We start from the raw sequence: 26,605 nt of genomic DNA, 5'->3' as shown, positions 1-26,605 counted from the left end.
GACTAACCAATGCTCCCGCAAAGATTCATGGACACGATGAATAGAGTATTCAAGGATTTCCTCGATATCTGTGTGATTGTGTTTATCGACGACATCCTCGTGTACTCTCAATCAGAAGAGGAGCATGAGTTACATCTTCAAATGGTACTGCAACGACTTCGAGAACATAAGCTTTACGCCAAGTTCAAGAAATGTGAGTTCTGGTTATCTCAGGTGTCCTTCCTAGGGCACATTGTGAGTAAAGATGGGATCAAGGTGGATCCCGAGAAGATTGAATCCGTCAGGGATTGGCCGAGACCGAGGACAGTGACAGAGATCAGAAGCTTCTTGGGTTTAGCTGGGTACTACCGTAGGCTCGTGGAGGGGTTCTCCAAAATTTCAATGCCCCTAACCGAACTTACAAAGAAGAATCAGCGATTTATCTGGTCAGATAAATGTGAAGCTAGCTTTCAAGAGCTCAAGCAGATTGATTATCGCTCCGAGATACTAGCTTTGCCTTCGGACAAGGAGAAGTTCGTAGTCTATTGTGACGCATCCAAACAGGGTTTGGGGTGTGTATTGATGCAAGCCGACCGGGTTATCGCTTATGCCTCCCGTCAGTTAAAGGATTATGAACAGCAATACCCGACTCATGATTTAGAATTGGCCGCAGTGGTTTTTGCACTGAAGATTTGGCGGCATTACCTTTACGGGGAGAAGTGTGAGATCTATACCGACCATAAAAGTCTCAAGTATTTCTTTACTCAGAAAGATTGGAACATGAGACAAAGGCGTTGGTTAGAATTAGTGAAGGATTACGATTGTGAGATCCTCTATCATCCCGGAAAAGCCAATGTAGTGGTCGATGCCCTGAGCAGAAAGGGTCCCGGGCAAGTAGCTAGTATGATTCTGATCTCACCTCGCCCAGCGTAGGATATGGTTAGATCCAAAGATTGAGTTTGTGGTAGGTCGGTTAACTTAACGCCGCAATCTGATCTATTGGAAAGAATAAAGGTCGCTCGTATGACGAATCCGAGTTAGTGAAAATCCGAGATGAGGTGTTGGCTGGTCAAGCCAAGGACTTTTCAGTGTCAGATAGTGGAATGCTTTTGTATAAAGCCAGAGTTTGTGTTCCGAACAGTGTGGAACTTAGAAATGAGATCTTTGAAGAGGCTCATTCTACCCCATATTCTCTACATCCCGGCACCACCAAGATGTACCAAGATTTGAAACCGTACTTCTGGTGGAGCGGTATGAAGAAGAATTTGGTAGAATTCGTATCGAGATGCCTCACGTGTCAGCAGATTAAGGCTGAACATCAGAGACCAGCAGGGTTGTTGCAGCCTCTAACCCTACCAGAATGGAAATGGGAGGATATTACGATGGATTTTGTGGTCGGGTTACCTAGGACCACGGGTTTATTTGATTCCATCCGGGTAAAGTGGTGGATCGATTTACGAAATCCGCTCATTTTCCGCCGGTTAGAACAACATTTACAAAGGGATCGGTTGCGAGTTATATGTCGAGAGATAATGAGACTTCACGGTACCGAAGTCTATAGTTTCGTACAGGATCCGAAGTTTACCTCCAAATTTTGGCAAAGTTTGCAACGGCAAAAGGGGTACAAAGCTAAAATTCAAGACGCATTCCATCCTCAGACAGATGGTCAGTCCGAAAGGACAATTCAGATATTGGAGGACATGTTGAGAGCCTGTGTTATGGACTTTGAAGGCTCATGGAGTAAATATCTACCGTTGATAGAATTTTCGTACAACAACAGTTATCAGAGTACGATAGGGATGGCTCCCTATGAACTGTTGTACGGAAGGAAATGTAGATCCCCTATCCACTGGGATGAGACAGGGGAGAGGAAATACCTAAGTCCAGAGTCGGGCTCACGGACCAATGAGGCGACAGAGAAGATAAAAGCTAGAATGCTTGCCTCACGTATGCATGTAAGAGTTACGCATCCGAAACGCAGAGATGTTGAGTTCCAAGTAGGGGAACATGTGTTTTTACGGGTATCTCTGATGAAGGGGATTAAACGTTTCGGGAAAAGAGGCAAGTTATGCCCTAGATTTACAGGACCTTTCGAGATTCTCGAGAGAATAGGTCAAGTGGCATATCGGTTAGCATTGCCTCCAGCCTTATCAGCAGTTCACAACGTATTTCATGTCTCAATGTTGAGAAAATACGTTTCGACCCTCTCATATACTCGCTATGAGAGTCTTCAACTTCAAATGACATGACCTATGAGGAACAACGGCAGACCCGGATAGAAAGGATAAAGTCCTTCGGAATAAGACCATAGCATTGGTCAAGGTTCTCTGGAGAAACAAGAAGGTGGAAGAAGCCACCGGGAGCTGTGAGTCGATATGAGAGCTCAATATCCAGAGTTATTCAGGTTAGATTTTGGGGACGAAATCCTTTTAAGGGGGGGATAGTTGTAAAGCCCGCTTAGTTAATTTTGAAATTATCAGTTGTTTATGATTTTTTATGAAATTATTTATAGCTATTTAAATAATTTATTACTGTTATTTATGGAATTCTGAAATGCATGGTTAAGTTATACAATAGTTTTTCATATTTTGCATTTCCTTATTAGGTATTTGGAACTCGCATTTGGCTCAAGAGAAATCACAACTTAGTATGTTAGTAATTTGGGGACGGGTTTTAGACATTGGGAATGTCGGGAATGGCCGGGAATTTAGAATTTCCCAAAAATACCCCTGTAGTATGATTTATGTGATTTTATGGTGGAGGGGCAAAATAGTCTTTTTGCCCCAATGACTTTTTGTCTTTTAGTGACTTTTTATTTGGAAATTAAATGTTTATTTAATTGTTATTTGGCTGAAATAAATGAGATAAATGGCTTTGCTTTATTCTCCATTTTTTTTACAAAATTAGACTAAGTGTTGAAAATAGAAACTTTGAAAAAAGAAACTCTCTCTTTCTTTCCCTTCCATTTTCTACATCGAGCAAGAAGGGAGTGGGTTTTTCTCCTTTGATTTTTACTTGTTGATTCATCTCATCTTAAGATCCTTTGCAAGGTAGGTTAGCTCATCTTCTCCCTTCCTTAATTTCTTGAGTTTTTGATGAAAAATATGAGTAAATGCATGTTAATTTGGTTGTTGTTGCTGCTGCTTGTGATTGTTGTTTTTATGTTCAAAATGTTGGATTAATTATGTTTAGTTAGGTTGGAATGCATGCTAGTTGTGTTGTTCAAAGCTTTGAGATTTTTTTTAAGCTAAATATGTGATTTTGGTGAAAATATTGTAGAATCATTCTTGGGTTGTTCGTGTATGATTTTACTTGATTTCGCAGGCTTGTTTATGCATGATTTAGTAGATTCTAGCTTCTTTGATTGCATGATTGTGGGAATTTCTCAAGTTTGAGTTTAGAACTCAAAGCTTGAGCTTTAATGGCAAGTTGTGTATCCGTGTTTTCGGGTGGTTTTGAGGCCTTAGAAATGTTCTAGTGGAAGGTATAGAACGTGTCCGGAAAGTTTGAGGTGATCTGGGGGTTGAATTGGTCGAGTTATGAAAATTCTGATGTTGCCGCTCGCGAGGAACCGGAATTCGGTTGTGCATCCGGAATTCGGATGGGGGTCCCGAATGTCCAACCGAATTCCGGGTCAACCGGTCTACCGGTTGGGGAATTTTCAGAACCCGTGTTTTTCCTCGTTTTTATGTTTTTAGGGGTATTGCCATGCTTTTTATCGATAGGGAAACTTTTAGTTCCTAGTTTTAGTCCCCGGGAAGTGATTTAGCGTGTCACTTATAGCGTTGTGATTTTTATGGTTTAGGAGCGTAATCCGCCGTCAGCTTCGGTTCGGCCAGTTGACGGCACCCGAATTCGAATCCGGTAAGATTAGTATAACGGTATGCATATGTAGATTACATGTTTAGCGAGCATGTAGGAAGCCTATTAGATTACATTAGTTGTATGTTGGCTTCGAACCATCCAACCCCTGTCACGTCGGTAGCCGGAGTATGACCAAAGAATGAGATGACCTAGCTTTGACCGATCGTCGACACTTGGTTGGTGGTTCCGTGCTATTGACGTATCCCGTCATGGGACAGGGCCGGAGTATGACCGCACGAGTATGACCGGCTCGACCGATCGGGAGGATATAGTAACACGTCGGTACAGCCGGAGTATGACCGGCACGGAGTATGACCGGCTCGACCGATCGTTGTTACGTGTCAATAGTACCGTCCCTATGAACGTTCGTAACTCCCGCACCATGTTGGACATGGCGGAGTGGCCCGGTACCATGTTGGACATGGCGGTAGCGGGACTCCGCATCGTGTTGGACACTCTAGCTAGTATTATGTATGAGTATTATTATGCTTTTCTTACCGAGTCCGTCGACTCACGCGCCACGTTCATGTGTAGGTAAAGACAAGTAGGCCGATGGACCGTGAGCGAGCTTATGAGATTGTACATGCTCGGGGCGGTTAGCGTACGATCAACGGACAGGCGGGCGATTTTTGTAATCGAGTCGTTAGACGACTTTTATTTTATGTAATAGCGCTAATCGCTAAATCTTTTTGTAAATGATTTTATAATCGGGATCCCGAGTCTTTGGTAATATTGTTTTATAAGTTTAATTAAAAAGCAAAATTTTAATTAATCACGTTTTTCCATAAACCTCGTTGATTAGCAACGAGCTGCACAGTACGTTTAAAAATCACGTAATACGCCTAAGGTAGTTAGGGTGTTACAGCTACCTTCTGCTCATGTGCGAGGTAAGTATTTTCTCGAGTTTCATTAAGCTCGGTATAAATAGTATACACTGATACGTATTTGTCATGCTTCTTTTGTTTCTTTCTATCCTTCGACGGTTCCTTAATTCTGTCTTTTCTATTCAGACCAGAAGCCCCCGAGTTATCAATTCTCGTGGAAGCAGTACCTCATCAGGCAAAATCATTATCTTGTTCAGTCTAACCAGTACCTTGTCCAGGCCCACCAGGCCCAAGTTGCTTATTACAACTCATATCTTCAGCAGCAACATCATTTTGCTCAAAGGCAAGTCCAAGAGTTGAATTCTGCCTTCTCATTGTGTACAATGGACCCCGATGCTCCCGACCATTTCTCGCAGCCCCCACCGTGGCAGCCATACCAGCCACCACCACCTCCACAACCATACTGACGTGGCGCTCAGGTAAGTTCCCTTTTCTCTTTCTTTAATGTCACATTGGGGACAATGTGTCACTTTAGTTTGGGGGGTGAACTTTCAATTTTCTTTTTGTTTTGTTTTTGGTTTTAAGTTTTAATTTTAATTTTTTTTTTTTGTTGTTTTTTTTTTTGAGTCAATTTGCTAAATGTGAGTCAATGTGAATGTAGGTGAATAGCATGGTTTGAAAAGTTCATTTATTTTTTTTTTTGAAAAATTCGTGTGCTTGGTGACATTACATTCTTGAATAATTTCAATTTTATACTTGAAGGAACATGGAATCATATTAAGTAATTTTCTAGTAGAATCGATTTATGTATGCTGATTGTAAAATGTGGAAAGTTGTTTGGAAAATTCTAGAACTTGCTTGCTTGCTATTTGAGGCGAAATAATAATAGTGATTTAGGCAATTTTTTGATCGATTGTGTCTTTCAAGTCATCCCTGTAATTTTATCCTAGTTGCCCTTTTTTGAGCCTTAACCTATTCTTTGTTCTACACATATTGAGCCTAAAAAGATAAACCCATGAATATCCACAATTTAACCCTAAGTATACCATAAGTAGATCTTTAGTTTGGGGGAATTTTGATGGGAAATTTGCTGCATGTGTATAAAAAAGTATTAAAATTGAGAGAATATATTAAAAAAAAAATGATTGGCAACAACTTGAAAGAAAAAAAAAAATCTGACAACCAGTGTGAAATCAAGAAAAAAAGATAAATATAAAGTTGTTGCAACCTTGTTGAAAAAAAAAATATATATCTCTCATGCAATTAGAAAAAGGGGTATTGGGATTGTGTGAAAAATATTTTGGGTGACATGATTGGAGAAGCTTATGGTATAAACATGCCTAAAAAGACCTTCTGATTCCTAGTTGTGCATTAATTTATATTAATGGAGAATAGTGAGTATTACAAGCATATGGAATTTTGAGTTAGTGGATTGATGGTTGTAATTAGCATGCATAAAGTGGTTCAATTATTGTTAATTGCATTCTATGGTTTCGTGAGCTAAACGAAAACAAATTGAAAGCTGTCAAGGGTGTAATTGAACTGAAATATTGGATTATACGCATAAGTGAATTTTTTCATAATCATGTTATTTAAGCTACTTGAAAATTACACATGTTTTTGATATTGACTTATTTAATGTTTAGTTAGTGTTTTACTCGAGGACGAGTAAAAGTTTAGTTTGGGGGAATTTGTTAAGTTATTTTTAGTATTAAATTTAGATTAATTTTAGCATATTTTTTATTTAGTTTAAATCATGTTTGGAGCATTTTCACGGTTTTTATCTTTTGATTTTGCAGATTCAAAATAGATGAAGAGTTGTAAAATATCAATAGAAAAAGATAGAATATCGCATAAAAATATCCCTGTAGAAAATATCAAATTCAAACCCGGAAAAAGATAAAATCACGTGGAATATGGAGCAGAAGGCCACATGGGCTGCAGCATGGTTTTAGCATGCCACGACCCGCCTACATGAAAAGCCAAAGGAAATATCCCAGGAAGGCCTTACGGGCTGCGGCATGGCTTTAGCATGCCGCGGCCCGCCTCTATTTCTGCAGGAAAATATCTCGTCCTGAGGTTTCCCAAAAATTTAAATCCGAATGGGAATTTAAACATGTGCTTTTTATCCATCTTTTTAGACCCTCAATGCCTGTATAAAGGGAAGAAGAGAGTTGATTTCATCAAGCAATTTCAGAGAGAAAAAAAGAGAGAATACAGATGCGAAGTGGAGAGATCAACTACAATATTGGAGGTATTCTTTAGAGGGTTTTCAACATTCTGCTCTTCTCTATTTTCATCTTATTTCTTAAGGTTAATATGTGTGATTGTGCTCTCATAAACATGAGTAGCTAAACATTTAATAAGGGTTAGATGGAGATTGTTTAACATTGTTCTATGGTTATTCTAATATGATTTATTTTCCCCCTAAATTCTATGTATTCTATTTCATTTGTGCTTAACTACTTTTAATTGCCTGATCACCAATTAATTGTCTATGATTTTGATGCGAGATCTGAGAAGTGAGTGTCAATTCTGCTATAGTGAAATAGAACTAAATTTCGATATAGGACGAGAGTACCTATATGGTTTAGATAGCTTATAGGGTTTCTGTGTTTAATGCATGTTGCATGTTAAATTTATCACGAGAGTAGGAAGTTTGCATGTAATTGAGATTTATATACATGAGAAGACTATAAATTACCTTAGTAAACCTGCTATTGCATAGAAATTAACAATAGGAAAATAATCCTATTAGGCCATAATCAATAGAAACAATTGAAATCGAAGCCCTAGTTTTTATTAACTGTCAATTTTCTTAAATATTTGCTTCTTACTAGTTTCCTTATTTTTAAAATTCTTTCTTAATTTTCATTTAACCAAATAGAAGTAAAAGTTTAATTTCAACGTGCTTAACTACAATCCCTGTGGGATTGACCTCACTTCTGGTGAGTTTACTACTTGTAACGATACGTACACTTGCGTGTGCAAAATATCACAACAGCTATTCGTCCTAATTTTAAAGGGGTGTCTCATTTTCCCTGGGTTGTTCTTCCCGTGCCTTTTCCTCTCTCTTGGTTTGTGAGCCACGAGGTCTTCCTTGTGGTCTTCTCACTCCAAGTTTAGGTTAATTGTGGGTATTCGTCCCCTGTGCCGCCCTAGCTGAGGCTGCCTCACGTTCTAACTCAGTGTTTCAACGCTGCGCCTCTTCCAAACGACGTCTCAGGCGGCAGCTTTTCGTTTCATAAGTTCTTTCTCCCACAGATTAGGCACCTCCATGATTAGGCTCTTCATATCCCTCGTCACGAGATTCTGACCAGTCCTACGCTGAATTCTCCTCGAGCGTGTTGCCCGCGTACTAGGACCAACGTCAGGTCGAGTTCTCTGGGAACGTGTGGTCCGTGCGCTGGGGCCACCCTCGGGTTGAACCCTCCTGGAATGAGTGGTCCTTCTGGACTGTGGATTGGGAGGTCTTTTAGAACCTATGCGCTGTTTCCCAGAACGATGATTGGTTTCCTCATGTGGGGTGTTAACATTTTCTGGATTTTCAGCCATGAAGGAGGTTGTTTTTCTTCAAAAAAAAAAAAGGAGGGTTTTCTTTATGAGCTTTTTCACAGAGGCTCTCAATGAGAGCACTAAACTATTAACGCAGATTTTCATTAACCAAATTTGAGCCTCACAATATTGATTTCACACAGAAAAAATTAAAGCTATCAAAATAAAGAATATGAACACAGGGGTTTTACGTAGTTTTGCAGTTAAAATTCTGCATAATCCACGAGTCAATCTTATTCAAATTTCAGAGTATTTTTTAGGGCCTCTTTCATATAAGAATTTTCGTCCCTTTTTTGATCTTCTTTGTCACTATTTATAATTACATAATAGACAATGAATTACAAAGTTGACCGAAAGGTGTTTACAATAATCATCTCTAAAATTGTGAGATTTGATCACATATCACGTAGTGTAAATGCGGTTTATGACTTGAAAATCATACTGCTGTGATTTTCCCGCTTCTACTGAATCAAAAATATCGTGTATTAAACACGTCTTTGATTATTGTCTCTAGAGATGTCTCGACAGAAACTTGCTTACAGTGATCCAATAGCGAGCTAGGGCCATTCTTCCTTCTGAGGTCAACGATGTATGTCTTGTGTCGATTGTGGTTATTTACAAAGAATTCTTCTGACTCGCTAGGGTTGTAAGCCTCGCTCCTGTTAGCTGGATGAAGCTATAAGAAGTCTTAGCGAGATGGCTACCTCGCTTATTTGTTCTTTGAGTCGATCCGTCTTTTTCACTTAGTATGATCATTGCACGCTAAGGTATTTCACGGTTAATACGTATCGCTTTCTCCGGTGCCTCGCTATTTGCATTTAGCTATGTATGGTTTCTCGCTAATACACTAAGTGTCAGTTTGTACATTGATTCCTCGCCTAAGACCTTACAGTCAGCAGGTTAGAATATACTCTGACTCTTATGTAATTAATGAGTTATTGCATAAGGGAAATTGCATTGATTCATATTCCCTTCATTCTGACACGTGTCTTTCATTGAGGTGGCAACCGACTTTTGGGTATAACAAATTGTAGGCTCATTATCGTCTGTGTATTCAACTAATGACCCTTCTTCATTGTACCAATAACTCTCATAACTTTCATTATTTGATTTTTTTTTTTCAATCTGAATCATGAGCCATTGAATTATCACATAAGGATCTCACCATGTCCGTTAAGCGATTAATCTCTCCTGGAAGTGATTGTAGAAGTGATAGTAGTTTCTCCTCTTTCTCGGTTGGTTGGGGTGAGTTCGGGCAATATGGTGGGTATTGGTGACTTCAACCCTGAAGTGATGGATCCCAATACCAGTCGTAATCAAAATCTGCTATATTATTCAACAGATTTATTACATCATAGCCTTTCATTAATAGATGCGCTCTAGTTACCTCTGCTCCATAATCAACCCAACTTCTTATTTCATCATCAAGTCTATTATAAAAGAGCCACGTAAAACATACACGTGAGAAAGTGCTTTAACATCTCTCTCCAAGCTCTTTAAATCTCTTCCAAGCATAATAGAATGACTCATTGTGTTGTTGGGCAAAATTCTCAAGGTATAATATCTGGATTTATCTTGTAGTCAAACTCATCAGTAAAACATTACTAAAATAAAAAAATAAAACTAAATTAGTACTAAAAAATATTTTGTAACGACAAAATTAATACTAAAATTGAGAAGTACTAAAATAGAAAAGAAAAACAAAATTCGAATAAAATTTAATTTTTAATAATATTAACTAACAATCCTTGGCAACGGCGCCAAAAACCTATTCTGCTTAGGATTAGAAGAGGAGGTGAGTTTTCTGTTGCGTCGACTGATAGTATTTTGGCCATAACTCTCGATATTGCTTGAAATTGGACGATTCAAGATGTTTCGAAAAGATAAAAGAGAGATCTAGAATTTTTATGTTTTGACTTTTTCCAAAATCTAATCAGAACATAGTCAAATTCAGGCTTGAAGTTTCAGCTTTATTTTCTTGCACAATTTTCTCTACTATATATATCATCGTTTTGTGAGATTTTTTTTTTTTTTATCTTTTTTCCATCTTATTCCTTTAATATTTTCTAATCTTCTTCTATTTTAAATCTAAAAGAATAAAAGATAAAAAGCATAAAATTACTCCAAACAAGAGTAGAACTAAATTAAAAACACACTAAAAATTAACCTAAAAATAATACTAAAAACAACCTAACAAAAAGCTTAGAACTCTTGAAGTAGAGAGAAAATCTTTCACTATGAGATTTCGAGATTTGAAATGGGTAAAAAAGTTAGAGAGAAGTACTTTTGTTTCCTTTTTATAAGCTCTCTGAGGGGTATTTCAATAAAATGATATTTGAAATTTGGGTTTTCTCCCAAGAAAGGACAATAAGTACTCATTAAAGGTACAACCGTCAAAAACACATTTTCCCTTAACCATTCTTACAATGCTCAATATCCTATTTCTTAGGTAAGCATTAAATGCTCAAGATACTGAAGAGACAACCCATAATTTGCATTGTGCGGGCAAGTCACGTCAGATCAGGGACGATACATGGGGTTAGGCACGTGTCACTCATCCTAACAACTTGCAGGTCTAATAAGTCCACGTTCGAGCAGTTATTCTCACATGGACTTGGGGGACAAATGTTATTTCAATTTCTACACAAGGTGACGTGACACTCAATAAGGTGACACGTGGAGATCATTTCAAGACATGGACAATTTTTCCCCTCTGAATGATCCGTCTAGAAGATTCTACACTTGTATTTAAGTATCCAACAAGCATATAGACTGGATCTGCACGTGATGCTCAGAGTAGAACATATTTAAGTCAGCTAAGCAAAATGCTCTGCACAAAAGGATATGGTGAATTTTAGATCCTTAAGATATTATTCTTAAATATCTCCTCATTTATAGCATGGTCAATACCCTATATCTGTGAGATCGGTTTTGAACAGCCAATAGATTCTAAAAATTAATGTTAGTTTCCTTTTTTTTTATTTATTTTAAGTAACAATATTCATTATATCTCCCATATAAGTAGCGGAGTGATTCCATTTTGTTGATGGATTTGACGAGGGAGCACTTACGCTACCAAAATATTTGTGAGCTTTCATCTAGGTTGTTAAGAAATTTACTTGGCCAACTCCTTGTGATCTTAATAATATTAAAAGTAATACAACAAAAAGTTGAGTAGGCTCTTACCATAATCACAAGGCCAAACCTCTATAAAATTTCTTGTGCTCTAATTGCTCATAATCATTTCCTATTATTATCATTCATAAATATATCTCTTTAAAGACTCAGTATTGTTGGCTAAAATCAAGATCAACAAGTACCATTTTTATCAATTTTCTTTTACCCCTATTATTTGCGGCTGGCTCCGTCATTGGTAAATGTTAAGTATAATATAAACTTTACAAATCATACTCATGAACAATATGGAATAGAACACACACATAATATATATTGGATAAATAATTAATTTAACACAATATTTACTTAGGATGTGTATGGAAGCAATTGTGTAATTACTATGTAGTTTAGTTTCTAGGATAGTAATTACCTTATATTTTTAAATACAATGTGTGTTTGGATGTTAATTACATGTGAATTTTTATTGTCATATTTGACAAGATAATTGGTAATTACACAATAAATTAATATTGTGTAATAATATTTAATATAATAATTATTATCATTTGAAGCAAACATTTAAATAAATTTATCTTTTAATAAAAATATCTTCATAAAATACTCAAATTTCTTAATATTTTTGTAACAAATATTTAAAATAACTTTTGTCTATAAGACTATCTAATTGTTATTGCGTTCCATATATCTTGAATTATTGTACTAGTGTATGGTTTTCCAGTCTTAAAACTTTGAGTATTTTTCATTTCTGTGTTGATCAAAAATTAATAATAAAACAAATTTAAGCATTTCATCAATTAAAATTCATGCCAAATCATGAATAAATCTATTAGATATCTAATTTAAAAGAGAACTCCAAAATGATGTTAATTTTTTTTTTAAAAAAAATCAAATTATCATATATATATATATATATTTTACAAACAATACAAGAAAAATGACATTAAAAAAATATTATAAAATAACTTCATAGGACAACAAATAAAATTATGTATATGAGAAATGAAAATAATAAAGAAGGCCTAAACCATATTAAATAAATAAAATTATTTTTGGTATGTAATTACACAATATATATAATTACATTTAATACTTATGAGGGGTATGAGATTTGGAGAGAGTAATTGAGGCCTGCCAATTACGTCTAATTATACAGTTATTTTGTAATTACATGGCTCAATAAACACGCTAAATTGTGTAATTAACTTTAATTATATCTAATTAATTTCAATTTTTACATGGCTTTCTAATTAACTTTATAAACATACTCATATAATTACCAAAATTCTAGAGTTAAAGCTTAATAATTGTGTTAATTAAGTGTAATATAATATTAATCCTACAATATACATTACACATATATATACTTCATTTTCTATATTGAGACTTGATATAATAATTTTAATTATTATACATTATACATAAACTATTTTAATAGCATTTGGAATTTATGCTTATTATATAAATGTGCATATAATATAGGGATATTGACGGTTAAACCACCTGAATTTTACAGTTTGTAACACTTAACTACAAAAACTGAAATTTTGGCAGCTAAACTACTTAAATCCTAGTTCCATTTTGCTTTGCACACCTCCGTCCAAAAATCACAGTTAAGTGCCACGGTGGACTGTCCTAGTGTACACACTTGTATACGTGGCAAGTTTTTAGTGGTCCACGTAATATTAATTTTAAAAAATAATTATAAATATTAAAAAAAATTAAAAAAACAGAAAAAAAATTATTTTTTTTTCTTTTTTAATTTAAAAAAATTAAAAAATTATTATTATTTTTTTATTTTTCTTCTTCTTCTTCTTCTTCTTCTTCTTCTTCTTCTTCTTCTGCAGAAACCCCCCAGCCCTCTTTCTCTCCTTCTCCTCCTCCCAGCCCTCTTTCTCTCATTCGCTATGTACATTTGTTGAATTCTTCTACAGAGAATTATGCGCTGATCGTTATCCTTTCGCCTACCAAAAATACCATAACAACATAATTAGAAGTTAAAATTCTCAATCTGAAATATAAGAAAAGAAAATTCTAGTAACTTTTATTTCACCTTGCCAGATGCATGCTTTTACTGGGGTTGCTGATTTCCTTTTAGGCGTTCTCTTTCTCTTGTTCTGGCTATCACAATACTCATCGTCCTCACCATCGAGGATCTCATCGCAATCCGTCTCACACTTGAGATCATCGTTAACTTGACGATCTTGCGTCTTAAGTTTGAGTGGGAACAACGTCACTTGAACCAATCGCCGGCGTACTGACTTCTGCTCCGGCTGTGTGGACTCGCGGAGACTGAGCTCCGGCACCGAGGGTTCATGCAGAGCAGAATGCATGGTGGAGATATATGGGAATCATTGGAGGTTGCTAGCTTTGGAAATTAGGGTTTTGGTAAGCATTTATGTTAGAAAGAAGAAGAAAAAGAAAAAAAAAAGGAAAAAAAAAATTAATTTTTTAATTTTTTAAATTAAAAGAAAATAAAAAAGAAAAAAAAATATTTTTTTTCTGATTTTTAATTTTTTAATATTTATAATTATTTTTTAAAATTAATATTGCGTGGACCACTAAAAACCTGCCACGTGTACAAGTGTGTACACGTGGACAGTCCACCGTGGCACTTAACTGTGATTTTTGGACGGAGGTGTGCAGAGCAAAACGGAACCAGGGTTTAGGTAGTTTAGCTGCCAAAATTTCGGTTTTTGTGGTTAAGTGTTACAAACCGTAAAATTCAGGTGGTTTAGCCGCCAATATCCCTATAATATGTATATATATATATATATATATATATATAAGCACTGAAATTACAGTAACCTTCTCTTTCGATGAAGCATCTTAGTTGAGAGTAATTTGGAGAAGGTTATCAAAACGCTGAAGGGAATCAACTCCATTTAAAATATTGCTAATTATATTTCTTTGTGTAATCAATTCTCTAATTAATTTTTATCTTGTAATTTCTCGTTTATTTTCAGATATTATAATTTTGCGGTTCATAATGTGGTTAGGTGAGCTTTTGCTCAAAATATTCGAATATAGTGGACTCTTCCTTTATATCTAACATTATCCTTTATAATGATCGAGAAGTCTAATTTTTTTTTGTATTAACGAACGCTTAATTTCAAAAAAAAAAATTACATCAACTTTAAATTTGATTATGTAAAATATCTTAATGAAGTAGATGCGATATAAGTATCTACCACACGTACTTGAAGATACTGCATAATATAGCATAGAGAAAGTGATGAGTTAGGTAAATATGGAATTATTAATATCTCATAATTGCAGCAAAAGTATAAAACTACCAATTGAATAATTTTGTCATCACACACCTTACCCAAAAATATGTTTCACTAAAATGGTATATATATATATTGTCATTCTGCCTTTTTACTCTTGAGCGCACACACACATATATATATATATATCTATTCTATATAAAGTGTGCCTATATAACTGAATTCTTGTGTTTATGAGAAATTCATGGATAATTTTTTTTTTAAAATAATTTTCTATTAAAAAATAATATATTTTTTTTTATTAAGATGTATTTTAATATTAATTTTTAAATAAATTAATATTACTTTTAAATTTTAATCGGGTTTATGAGAAATTTATGGGTAACTTTTTTTTAAAATAATTTTCTATTCAAAAATAATAATTTTTTTTTTTTATAAAGATGCATTTTAATATTAATTTTCAAATACATTAATATTACTTTTAAATTTTAATCGTATAAACCTAACCGGAAACACAATCTCTGAAAATTCTCAATAAAATAACTAACCCAAAAGGATGAACAACCAATCGTGATTATTTAGGATAATCATTTATAATTTCTTTTTCTAAATCTCAAACCCTCAAACCCTATATTGCTATTGAATTATTGCCTCATCTTCTATGCCGTGATTCATGGCCTCTCTGCTGCGATTCCTCACTTGTTTATTTGGGTGTAATATTCAGTGTTCTATTAGCGAGTTATCCTTTGTTGCTCAAGTAATTATTTATTTGAGTAAGTCTTCTATTCCCTTGCTATATTGCTTTACTTTTAAACAGCTTTGAGATATTCGAAATATAATGTCATCTGTTAGAGAGTTTGTTGGGCACACCAAAAGTAACAAGATATCCTTTTCAATTTATAATCCTTGAATTTTTGATGATGCTCATTTTGAAAGGCTAGGTGTAATTGTAATGTCGGAGTAGCTAGATTTTTTCCAGAAGATAAAACTCACATCAGCACTGCCATTGCTGGCACCCATTCTAACGAATACTATTCTTCTAAGCTCATATCTAACACACAATCCTATGGGAACAACATAAAGTTGGGTTGAACCAAGATGAGATAAACATTTTTAAGTGTATTACTTTTTAATATAATAAAAAATACCTAGCATAAAATTTAGTATACGTGCCTCGCACGTAACTTTTTACTAGTATATATATATATATATGGGTATGCTCTTAATGGGTATTACCCATGTATGGGTATTTTATTCTTGACCATTGGATTAAATATCTAATGGTTGATATTTATAATCATTAATTAAATATTAAAAAATTAATATTTCCTATTTTGTTATTCTCTATATTCCTAAAATAGATAAAACTATTAATAGAAATAAAAAATTTATAAATAGAATTGTTATTTAAAAAATAAAACACACTAAAAAAATTAACAAACTATTTTTTTTAATAAAAATCATTTTAAAGATTAAAAAGAAAAAAAGTGTATATTTATTTTTTTATAAAATTTCTTCAAACTAGAATTCTAAATTACATTACTGAAAATAAAAAAATAATAATTTTAAGCTTTAAACTGTAATACACATAAAATGTATAAGATTTTTTTTTAAACCTAAAATCTTTAATTTTATAATAATTAACAATTATTTATATGTTTTTATTTTTTTTAAAATACTTGAGTTTACTAAATCTATAAGAACAAAACCAATGAAGAAAATTTTAACAAAAAAAAAATGAAGGAAAAAAAAAAGTGTCATAAACATTATTGAATAATGGCAATTGCCAACACAAGAATTTAAACACAAAAAATTATATTTGACCCCTAGACAAGATTATCATCTTCCAATCCTAAAAATATAAATAATGAACAACACCTCATTAGTTATTCTAGGAGAATGATTCATGGTAATATTAAAAAAATCATTGGATGGTAATAATATTTTTCTAACAATGATAGCCTAAGTAAGAACTCAGAAGTATTGTAGCGTTTTATTTTTAAGAATATGAATAATATTAAGACAATTGGATTCCACAATCAAGCTCCTATTCTTCTAATAAAAAAAACACATTAATATACATGTAAATGATTTTTAGTTTTACAATAATAAATTATTAATAAACTCATAATTTCATAAAATAATAAAGTAGTAATTTTAATTAATTTTTAAAAATAATTTATAATTTTTTTTTTCAAATTATTAGTTGTAATTATTATTTCCAATTTTATAAAAAATTAATATAATTTTTTTTTTAAAAAATAATAATTTTTAGAAACTTGCCATAAAAAGGTTATTAGATTATTACTTTATTAATTTTTTTTAGTTCCCATCAATGGGTATTACCCATTAAGAAGTGTTCCATATATATATATTCATTAACCTTGATTGGATTTAGAAACTAAAGCAAAGCTATCCTATATATAATATTATGTATTAAAAATGGCTATAGAAATATGTACAGAAATTAAAAACTCAAAACTCGTAGACCTTGCTAGGAACCTTTATGCATGTGCTGTCTTTCTTTTTTGCATGCCCAGATTTGGTACTTTCGGTAAACATTTACTAAATATGCAGGTGAAAAAATTTAAATATGTATACATTTAATTACCAATAAGATTTATGACTTAATTTTATACTAAAGCTAGCTAGCATCAATATTAATAGCCGGTATATTTAACTAGACAACTTTCTCAGTTTCATTAATGTATATATTTATTATGTCACTATTATTATCTCTTAGTGTATTGTTAGGAAGCCAGGAATATATTAACTTTTACTATATGTATAGCATATATATATATACATATGTATATATACAGTATATACTTACATATAAATAAATAAACTTCCACAATAATATATACATTACAAAAAATGTCACTTTTACTAGCACAATTTGTTACTGTGTTGTTAAAAATAACTTTTACCAACGCATTTCGTAAATTTCGCTGGTAAAAAGTTAAAGTTTTACTAGCGCATATTTGCAGTGGCTAAAATCTAACTTTTATCAGCATATTTACGCGCTGAAAAAAGTTATTTTTACCAACACTTTTCATTTTGTGCTGGCAAAAGTTTTAATACTAACGCTGATTTGCCAACTCCTTTTGCTAACACATCAGAAGTAAATTCATTTTACCAGCACAATACTAAACTTTTGTCTTTGTACTAACAAAATTGATATTTCTTGTAGTGATAATAGCTATACTGTACTAATTAGGCATGCATTCACACATATATATTTCATATCACAATCCTCATATTACTATAGCTGTTGAAAAAACTAAACTAGATAAATTTGGGGCTTTAATATTTATATTTATATAATACAATATAAGCATGATCCTATGTGTTGCAAGTTTTAGAAGTCTTTAACGGAAAAAAAAATGAGCTATTGAGATATATATATAATGGAAAAAAAAAAAAAAACGCATGCATTATATTTTTGCTAATAACTCTCATTAAGATTCTTTCAAAGAAAAAAAAAAAAACTCTCAATAAGATACTTTCTATGATTTATATATTACATATTTAGTATATTTAGACTAACTAAACTAGATATGTATTTCCTTACCAAAAAAAAAACTTGAAATATATTTAAGGTAATAAATAATAACCAGGAAGGGACTGAACTAGTTTGTTTTCGTAAATAATTTGGCAGAATATTAATGAATTTTATTTTTATTTTTTATTTTTTTTTATGGAAGAATAGGATCTATGCATATCCTTAATAAGATATGGACAAAATATATATAATACAGAAATTATTCAAATTTAAATTTACATCTAATTAAAGATATATAGCATAATGGATCAATTTATTTAAAGCTACACATGCACCATAACTCTGTTGTTAATTATAATTAATAATTATAATAAAAGAAAAATGCTTATCATTGGATCTTGTAGGCCATTATAATATATACAAATGATCTTTATAAAGATTTCATATAGGAGAAACTTAAATATGGCAGATTTTTCATGATTAATATTTAAATAACATTTGATTTTAAGTTCGTATGATAAGTAATGTACAACAACATTTCGAGAAAAATCTTAAAGTAGTGAAATAATTATGAAGAACGACCAACATATATAGAGGCGCTAAGCCATGGAGTATATTTGTTGTATTAACTATATATATAACTGTAACAAAAGGCTATATATTTTATATATTCATCTTCATGACATACAGTTTATATTAATTTTTAAGCTGTGAAAATCTTCGACAGCAGCACTACGAATAATCATATATAAATATAATAATAATAATTTAAGTTATTACTAGCAAATATTATTTTAGCTAGGTGTATACACAAAAGATCAAGCTAATTTTATTAACAAATAAAAATTATAGGAACATAATAAAATAGAGTTAGGTATCCTCGACCACGAATATTTAATTATTAATATATATATAACTATACATATATATAACATTTAAATTTATCTTGTACGCTATAAAAATTCATGTTCTGGGAATGGGATGACAAAAAATCAAGTACTACATATGTAGTTATCTGTGCTAATTACAGATATATATAGATATATATACTACTATACAGTGTACACTTTTCTATTCTATTAATGTAACAACAGCAGTAGTAAATACAGAACGACATTAATTAATAAAGAGACTAATATATATATAATAAATATAAGGTCATTAATTATTAATTAAAAGATTGGTTTTCGTTAATTAGAAGGCATTTTCTCTGTCCCGGACTACGTACATTATTAAAAACCAAATAGTATAATTAGAATGAACCAAGAAAAAAGAAAACAAAACGTTCAATGAAATAGTAAAATAACCTGGAGTAGTACCAATTTTAATTTTAAATGAGAAAGAGAAAATGAACACAATATAGCAATTTTTTTTTTTTTATGTTTTTTAAATGGTATAAAAGTGGCATTTAAGATAAATATGATATGTATATACTTTTTTTTTTTAATTAATTAATTTATTTAATTTTTGGTCTGAAACGTACTGCAAAACCTGCGGGGGTGTGCCCAAGGAAGCAGCGACAAGAACAACAACCTAACAAAGTAAAATACAAAATTGCCATAAAACATCAGATTCATATACCATAGCTCTTTCTACCACTAAACTAACTAACTATATACTTTGCCTTACCAGTCACCCAAGCTTCTTCCAATATTTACTCTATTCTCCTTTCCTCATGATCTCCATTTTCCTTCAATTCTTTCTATTTTTTTTGGTTTAAAAATATAATATAATATCTATATACAATAAAATGTAATCGACATATAAAAAAATGTATATGAGAAAAATAATAGTATATTATGGGAAATGATGGATTAATCTATATAACCATATGGTTCATATCATCGATAGGATAATAATAATATAATTGAATACAAGAGTTCTCTTCTATCTATATCATCAATTGTATTATAATAAAATTATTTGTACACATGAGAGTTAAAAACTAATAAAATATTAAAAAAAAAAGAAGACATGAAGAGTTCGATATATATGGTCTTTCTTTTTTCCTTTTTATCTAATTCTTCCTCTTCTCTATCTTCAACCTTGATTCCCAACCCCAACAATATATATATAAAAACAAACGAAATTAAAAAAAAAAAAATTATTCTGAAATTAACAGCCTCAAATAATAACCTTTGTATACCCAATATTCATTCTGACCCATTATACTGAAAACCCACTTCTCGAATTCCCTTATAATTGATCAGAACCCAAAAGTAGTCTTAAAAAGGATGGAAAATACCGAACGATGGAGAAAAAGAGATAGAGAGCTAGATGGGGTAGTGGAAGTAGTACTAATAGTAGGAGAGTGTGTTTGGTAAAAAAAGAAAGAAAAAAAATACATCAAATTATATGATTTCCAAGTTACCAAAAGCCTACCCAAATTTGGATTCTTTCTCTTCCAACTATATATGTATATATATAGGAAATTTTTTTTTGGGTGGTGGTAATAAGGGTAGTAGTGAGTGAAGAAGAGTACTAGTCAGATGTCAAAATTGAAGGCTTTCCCTTTGTTGAGGAAATCAACAGTTGAAATCCCTGGAATTGGGGTGCCATTATAGAGCCTTAACTGGTGGCCGTGACTGAGAGAATTAGCATTTTGAGATGGTGAAGAAGAAGAAGAAGAAGAATGGTGCAAAGAGTGATGATGAAGATTATTATTATTATTACTAATATTATGATAATTATGAGATGAAATCAACTCACATTCTTCTGATTGATCATGATCCGATGGTGAATTAGTACTACCACCACTACTACACTCCATGTTAACACCAAACAATCTTAATCTCTTTCCCCCAGCAGCAGCAGCAGTAGCGGCTACACCAGCCTTATTATTACCGTGAGCCACAGGTACCGAACCATACACCACAGATGGGTGGTGATTCTGAACCATTCCAATTGAATATTGGTCCTCGGCCACAACATTTGAAGAAAGAGTTGTGGCCGAGACCATATTATTATGTGGGGGTCTCAGGTAAAACACTGGACTCCCACCACTACCCGAATAAACAGCGGAATTAGACACATTCCCATAACCGTTGTAACAACCTCCTCCTCCTCCATAACTGTTTGTTGTGCGGTATGGATGAAGATTGAAAATGTTACCACCGTAATTCATGGGAGGCGGGGGCCGCATTAGCGAAGGGCTCCACGAGAAGTTGTTGCTGTTGTTGGAGGAGCGGAAGGATGAGAAGGGGATGTTAATGGTTGAAGAACTGTGGTGGTGGTGATGATCTGGTAGAACAACGGCTTCGGGACGGCGTCTCCAGTCGATGAATAGCCGCTCTTTATCAGCTAAACCGCGCTGAAAAGAGACTATATCGCCAGCATCGAGCTTCTTCTCCTTAACGAAACGGCTCCAGCCTTTGGTCATGACGTAACTCTGGCTGCTGTTCCAGTAAGAGTAACGGAATCGCCATGGCTTGCCGTTTCGGTCTTCGAAATTGAGAAGAAGTCCTTTCTCGTTTGTGGAAGAGTCTAAAGGGAAGTACTTCTCGGCGTGTTGTTTTGGGATCACAAGTCTGTTGAGCTTTCCCACATCGCTTGGGGTTACTACTTTATCGAACATGTGCTCTCTTTCAACAACTACTTCTGATCTGCTGCTACTCATCGAAACGACGTCGTCATGGCCGTTTCCATTTCCTGTTGTTGTAGTACTCGCGGGCGAAGAGTTCATTAACTCTAGCTTTGTATCTGGACCGTTCATCATCATCGTCAGATGATTATGATCGTCGATTGAACCTTCAGCTGCCGCCGCCGTTGCAGGCCAGCTGGCTCCAGCTACTCCTACTCCTCCTGGAGAAATGAAAGACTTTACAGCTGTAGTAGTACTGGTGGATTTGTACTTATGAGTATGAGAAGAAGAAGAAGAAGAAGAAGAAAAACCGTTAACACTAGAAATATAATTAGGACTGTAATTATAATTACCTCTGTCCTCATGAGAAAAAACCATGCGATTATTATTATTATTATTATCTCTCGCTGACGACCCAAAATCCATTATCAAAACCAAAACCCTTACTCTATATTTTCAACTCACAGATCTTGGCCAGATTACAACGAGAATTCCCGATTGGGGCTTTTTTTTTTCTTGGCTTTTGGGTTCAAAACCCTTCTCTCTTTCTTTTAGGGTTAATGATGATGAATTATTTGGGAATGAAAATTCTGTGTGAGAGAGAAAAAAACCCAGCACAAGATAATTTGTTGAAGAAGAAGGAGAAAGGAAAAAGAATGAAGGTCGGTCGGTGCTTTTCTTATTCTTGTATGGTTTGAACTTCGCAACCCATTGAAGTTTCAAAAGAGTTCCCTCTCTCTCTCTCTAAAGATTAATTCTTCTCTTGTTGTTGACCTTGTTAGAGAGTAGTAGGGTTTTTTTTTTCTTTGTTTTAATTTTCTTTTTGATGTGTTTAATTTCTGAAAGAAAGATTGCTATTAGCTTTATACATGTATATATATATACACACACATGTGTGTCTGTGAATATATATAATAATGAATTATAAGTAGAATTTGTTTTAGTTTATTAATAACTAACCAGCTGTTAGACTAATAATATGCCTCCCTGGATGCTTCTCATGTTAGGCGATTTTTCTTTTAATTAGTCTTTTTTTTTTTTTGAATAATAATTTCATTTCCTTTTCTCTCTTTACCAAAAACCAAAAAAAAAAAAAAAGCAATAACACAAAACAAAAAGAAAAAAAAAGAGTGATATTGAAGGTAGGGACCCATGTTTTATCTGGTTTGGCTCATGTGAGCGTGTCCTTGTCATCAACCCTGTTTCCCTTTTTTTTCTTCTATATAAACACATATATTTAAGTTTAAATAATATTTTGGTTTACTATTTCTCTATTATTTGTTTGTATGTTTTAACTATAAATTAATTTTCTTCCATTTTGTACATAATGGAATAGGATAAGGCCCAAAATATGCCAGCTGTTTTGGAAGCACAAGCTAAATATGTAATTGAATTGTGCAACTAGGATTGGTGGACCATTATATATATATGTATTTATACTTTTCCTCCTCTTACAATTATATATGTAATTCTGGAATTTCGTTTTCTGGTATATTTAATGTATTTCTTTAATTAATGAAACTTTTAGAAAAGGGTAGAGAGTTCAACATGAGGAAAATAATAATGGTTATTAGTAGCCAACTAAGCTATATATACACTGAGTTGTTATTCTTATTTTAGAATCTAATTGTGTACGGACATTTACATTGATAAATATATATTATATATATATATATATATATATATATATAAGACAGATATAATATGTATAATAACTTGACTTCTACTTTGGTTCCAAATTCGGTCATTTAAGTTTCACCAGTTATGCCCATATTTCACATGGTCAAGAGTTATTTTTTTAATTATAGACAAAAAAATGAAGTTATAATTCTTATTGTTAGGTACAAGTTAGTACAAAAATGGATTCTATAACCAAGGAATTATAAGTAAACCAAAGCAAAAAAAAAAAAATCTACTACATTTAATTTTACTAAAATCTAATTAAAACCAGTGGTAGCGTGAATATTAACTACATATATAGGCTTTTCAAAACATAATAAAGGTTCTTTAATTAATATAAATATATATTTTGTTTCCTTTTCTTGTACAGGAATTTTTTTCTTATAAGATAAACAAAACTACCCTTATAAATTTAAACTTACCCCGTATTAAAAAGAAACCATAAATCTTATGTACTGTCTCTGTGTAAAAATTATTATATACCGTGCTGGTAACTAATAGTGGTTTCATTCTTTTTCACTTAAATCTTAGCTAGTTAATATTGCACATCTGGCTAGGAATTTTTGTCAGAAGAATACTATACAATAATAATAATAATAATTATCTATCTTTTATTAGTACGTGAGTATATATAGTGCTTCACCATACAACATTAAAGTAATTTTATTCAGGGGTTAAAGGAGAAGAAATTTTTGGTTAGGATGTATTATATTTATATATGATGTACTACTTGGAAGTAGGTTAAACGAATTTGCTTTCATTAATATGAGGGTGTGGACCATTTTCTGTTCAAATAATACTTGAGCATATGTAGAAGCATAATGTATACGTAGTGATTTCTAACCACCAATATATGAGCATTTAGTCACATTATAAGACCCACTTATATAAATATATATTTATACATTTTTGTTGTTTATAATTCAATGTATTTCTAAAGATTCAGTTCCCTTTTCCATTCAAAATCAAACTAACTTAACTTACATAATATACTCTTAAAATATTTCTCCATTATTCCATTTCTCTATTTAACTATAATTAGCGTTTAGGTGCATTAGTTCTTTTTATGAAAAAATGAAGTTATTTTTCAATATATAGAATGCATTTTTAAAATCAGTATAAAAGTTGGTGAAAGGGCTTTGCATTATCATTACACTGTTTAAATTTCCTAATAACTAATGACACTTCAAAACAGAAGGCTCTAATGATTTTTTTTAGTCGTTGGATCTTTTTTGTGTTTTTGTAACTAGAGCATCTAGCGATGACCAAGAGTCTATGTGCATGTTTGACACAATTTTTCAAAATATTAAAAATTTATTTTGTTATGATTTGAGCATATATATATATGTTCTAAACATACAACACAAAACTCTAATCAATCTAAGGTTAGATAATCAACAAGAATTAAAGTGACAAAACCAGAATAATAAACAAGATAATTAAAACATGAAAACAGAGAGAAGAACACAGAATTTATACTGGTTCGGATCTCAAATATTGAGTCCTACTCCAGCTCTCCCCCAAGGAGACTTCTCCACTATGAATTTGCCATTACAAACACCAATTTCAGTACAAGATCATCAAGAATACTCTCAGTCAGTCTAGGCTCTTCAACACTCAAGACTAGAGCAATTTAGCCAATGTTGACTTGAGTTTCTTCAGCATGATCTTACTCAAACTCTCTCTCTGGTTCTCTCTCTCTCTCTCTCTCTCTCTCTCTCTCTCTCTCTCTCTCTCTCTCTCTCTCTCTCTCTCTCTCTCTCTCTCTCTCTCTCTCTCTCTCTCTCTCTCTCTCTCTCTCTCTCTCTCTCTCTCTCTCTCTCTCTCTCTCTCTCTCTCTCTTTTCTTACCCTCTTCTAGCATTAACAAGATGAGCTTTATATATTGTGTTAGATGCTGACATGTCCAGCTCTTAACAGCTCAAACAAAGTTAGTTAATAACTACCAACCGACTTTCTCAAACCAGAAAGATTTAACTGAAAAAATTGATTTTCCAACAACTTTGGAGATAAAAAGCTGGTTTAGATTAGAGTGGATTATTTACAACAAATTCCACCTTAATCCATTCTAAACTGAACCATCAACAAACTGCACTTGGGGGAGTGGTCCTATTAGTTTAATTAGGGCCAATGTTGAGTAAATCCAAACAATGTTGGAATTTACTCACTGGCAACACTTTGGTACCTGCATTAGCAGGGTTCTCTTCACTTGGTACTTTCTCGAGATAGACTTCACTGTCTTCTATCTTTTCTCTTATCCAAAACCTTCTAATATCGATGTGTTTAGATCTCTCATGGTAAACGGGATTCTTGCTTAAATGAATTGAAGATTGGCTGTCTGAAAACACAACAACTTTGCCCTTTATCATCTGTAGTTCACCTAGAATTCCTTTGATCCAAACAGCTTCCTTGAATGCCTCGGTTGTTGCCATGAACTCAGCTTCTGTAGTAGAAAGAGCTACAACAGGTTGCAATTGAGACTTCCAGCTCATGTAACATGAGTTCAATTGAAAACAGTAGCTAGTTAAAGATTTTCTAGTATCTCTGTTTGATGCATAATCAGCATCAACAAAACCTTCAAGTTCCACCTTGATACCTGTCCTCTTGAATTTCAGACCATAGTTAGAAGTAGTCTTTAGATACCTCAGCAACCACTTGACTCCTTTCCAGTGTTCTTCACCTGGGTTAGACATGTATCTTCTAAGTGTGCTGACAGCATATGCTATGTCAGGTCGAGTACTAATCATAGCATACATCACACTTCCAATTGCTTCAGCATATGGTATTTCTTCCATTTGTTTCCTTTCTTTGTCATTCTTGGGAGATTGACTTGCTGAGAACACAAAATGACCAGCAATAGGAACATTTGCATCTTTAGAATCAGTCATTTTAAATTTCCTTAGGACAGATTCAATGTACTTAGCTTGAGTCAATGTCATTTTGTTGTTTTTCCTGTCTCTTTGTATTTCAATTCCCAAAATTTTCTTAGCTACTCCCAAGTCTTTCATCTCAAATTCACTATTGAGAACATACTTGAGCTTGTTAATCTGATTTTGATCCTTTCCCATGCTTAACATATCATCAACATACACTAATAGGAATGTAGCAGCTTGAGTCTTTAGATTTGTGAAATGGAGGCATGTGTCATATTTAGACCTTGAGTAACCAACCTTAGTCAAAACTGAATCGAATTTCTTGTACCATTGTCGAGGTGACTGCTTTAAACCATATAATGATCTCTTCAGTAAACATAC

At 33.0% G+C, this 26,605-nt stretch overlaps 1 protein-coding gene and 1 long non-coding RNA gene across 2 annotated transcripts; both read right to left on the bottom strand.

Annotated features, from left to right (window-relative positions):
* Positions 1-13,037: 13,037 nt before the first annotated feature.
* Positions 13,038-13,606, bottom strand: LOC133037679 (uncharacterized). The gene is made up of 2 exons (XR_009687731.1): positions 13,411-13,606; positions 13,038-13,321 (listed from the first exon to the last, which is right to left on the bottom strand). It is a non-coding gene; the product is annotated as an uncharacterized LOC133037679 (long non-coding RNA).
* Positions 13,607-19,972: 6,366 nt separating this feature from the next.
* On the bottom strand, positions 19,973-22,625 carry LOC115716884 (B3 domain-containing transcription factor NGA1). The gene is made up of 2 exons (XM_030645797.2): positions 22,026-22,625; positions 19,973-21,893 (listed from the first exon to the last, which is right to left on the bottom strand). The coding sequence occupies exons 1-2, from the start codon at positions 22,096-22,098 to the stop codon at positions 20,578-20,580; spliced, it is 1,389 nt and encodes a 462-aa protein (XP_030501657.2). The 5' UTR covers positions 22,099-22,625; the 3' UTR covers positions 19,973-20,577.
* Positions 22,626-26,605: the final 3,980 nt, after the last annotated feature.

This window comes from Cannabis sativa, chromosome 5 (assembly GCF_029168945.1).
Source record: "Cannabis sativa cultivar Pink pepper isolate KNU-18-1 chromosome 5, ASM2916894v1, whole genome shotgun sequence".
In the NCBI taxonomy this organism is placed as follows: domain Eukaryota; kingdom Viridiplantae; phylum Streptophyta; class Magnoliopsida; order Rosales; family Cannabaceae; genus Cannabis; species Cannabis sativa.
Note: the sequence above shows the minus strand (reverse complement) of the source record. Positions and strands in the feature narration are given on the sequence as shown.

Excerpts from the sequence above, each read along its gene's own strand:
- LOC115716884 (XM_030645797.2), bottom strand. The coding sequence starts at position 22,098 with ATGGATTTTGGGTCGTCAGCGAGAGATAATAATAATAATAATAATCGC. Across the intron at positions 21,894-22,025 it reads TTTTTCTCATGAGGACAGAG|GAGGAGTAGGAGTAGCTGGA; the intron begins GTAATTATAATT and ends TCATTTCTCCAG.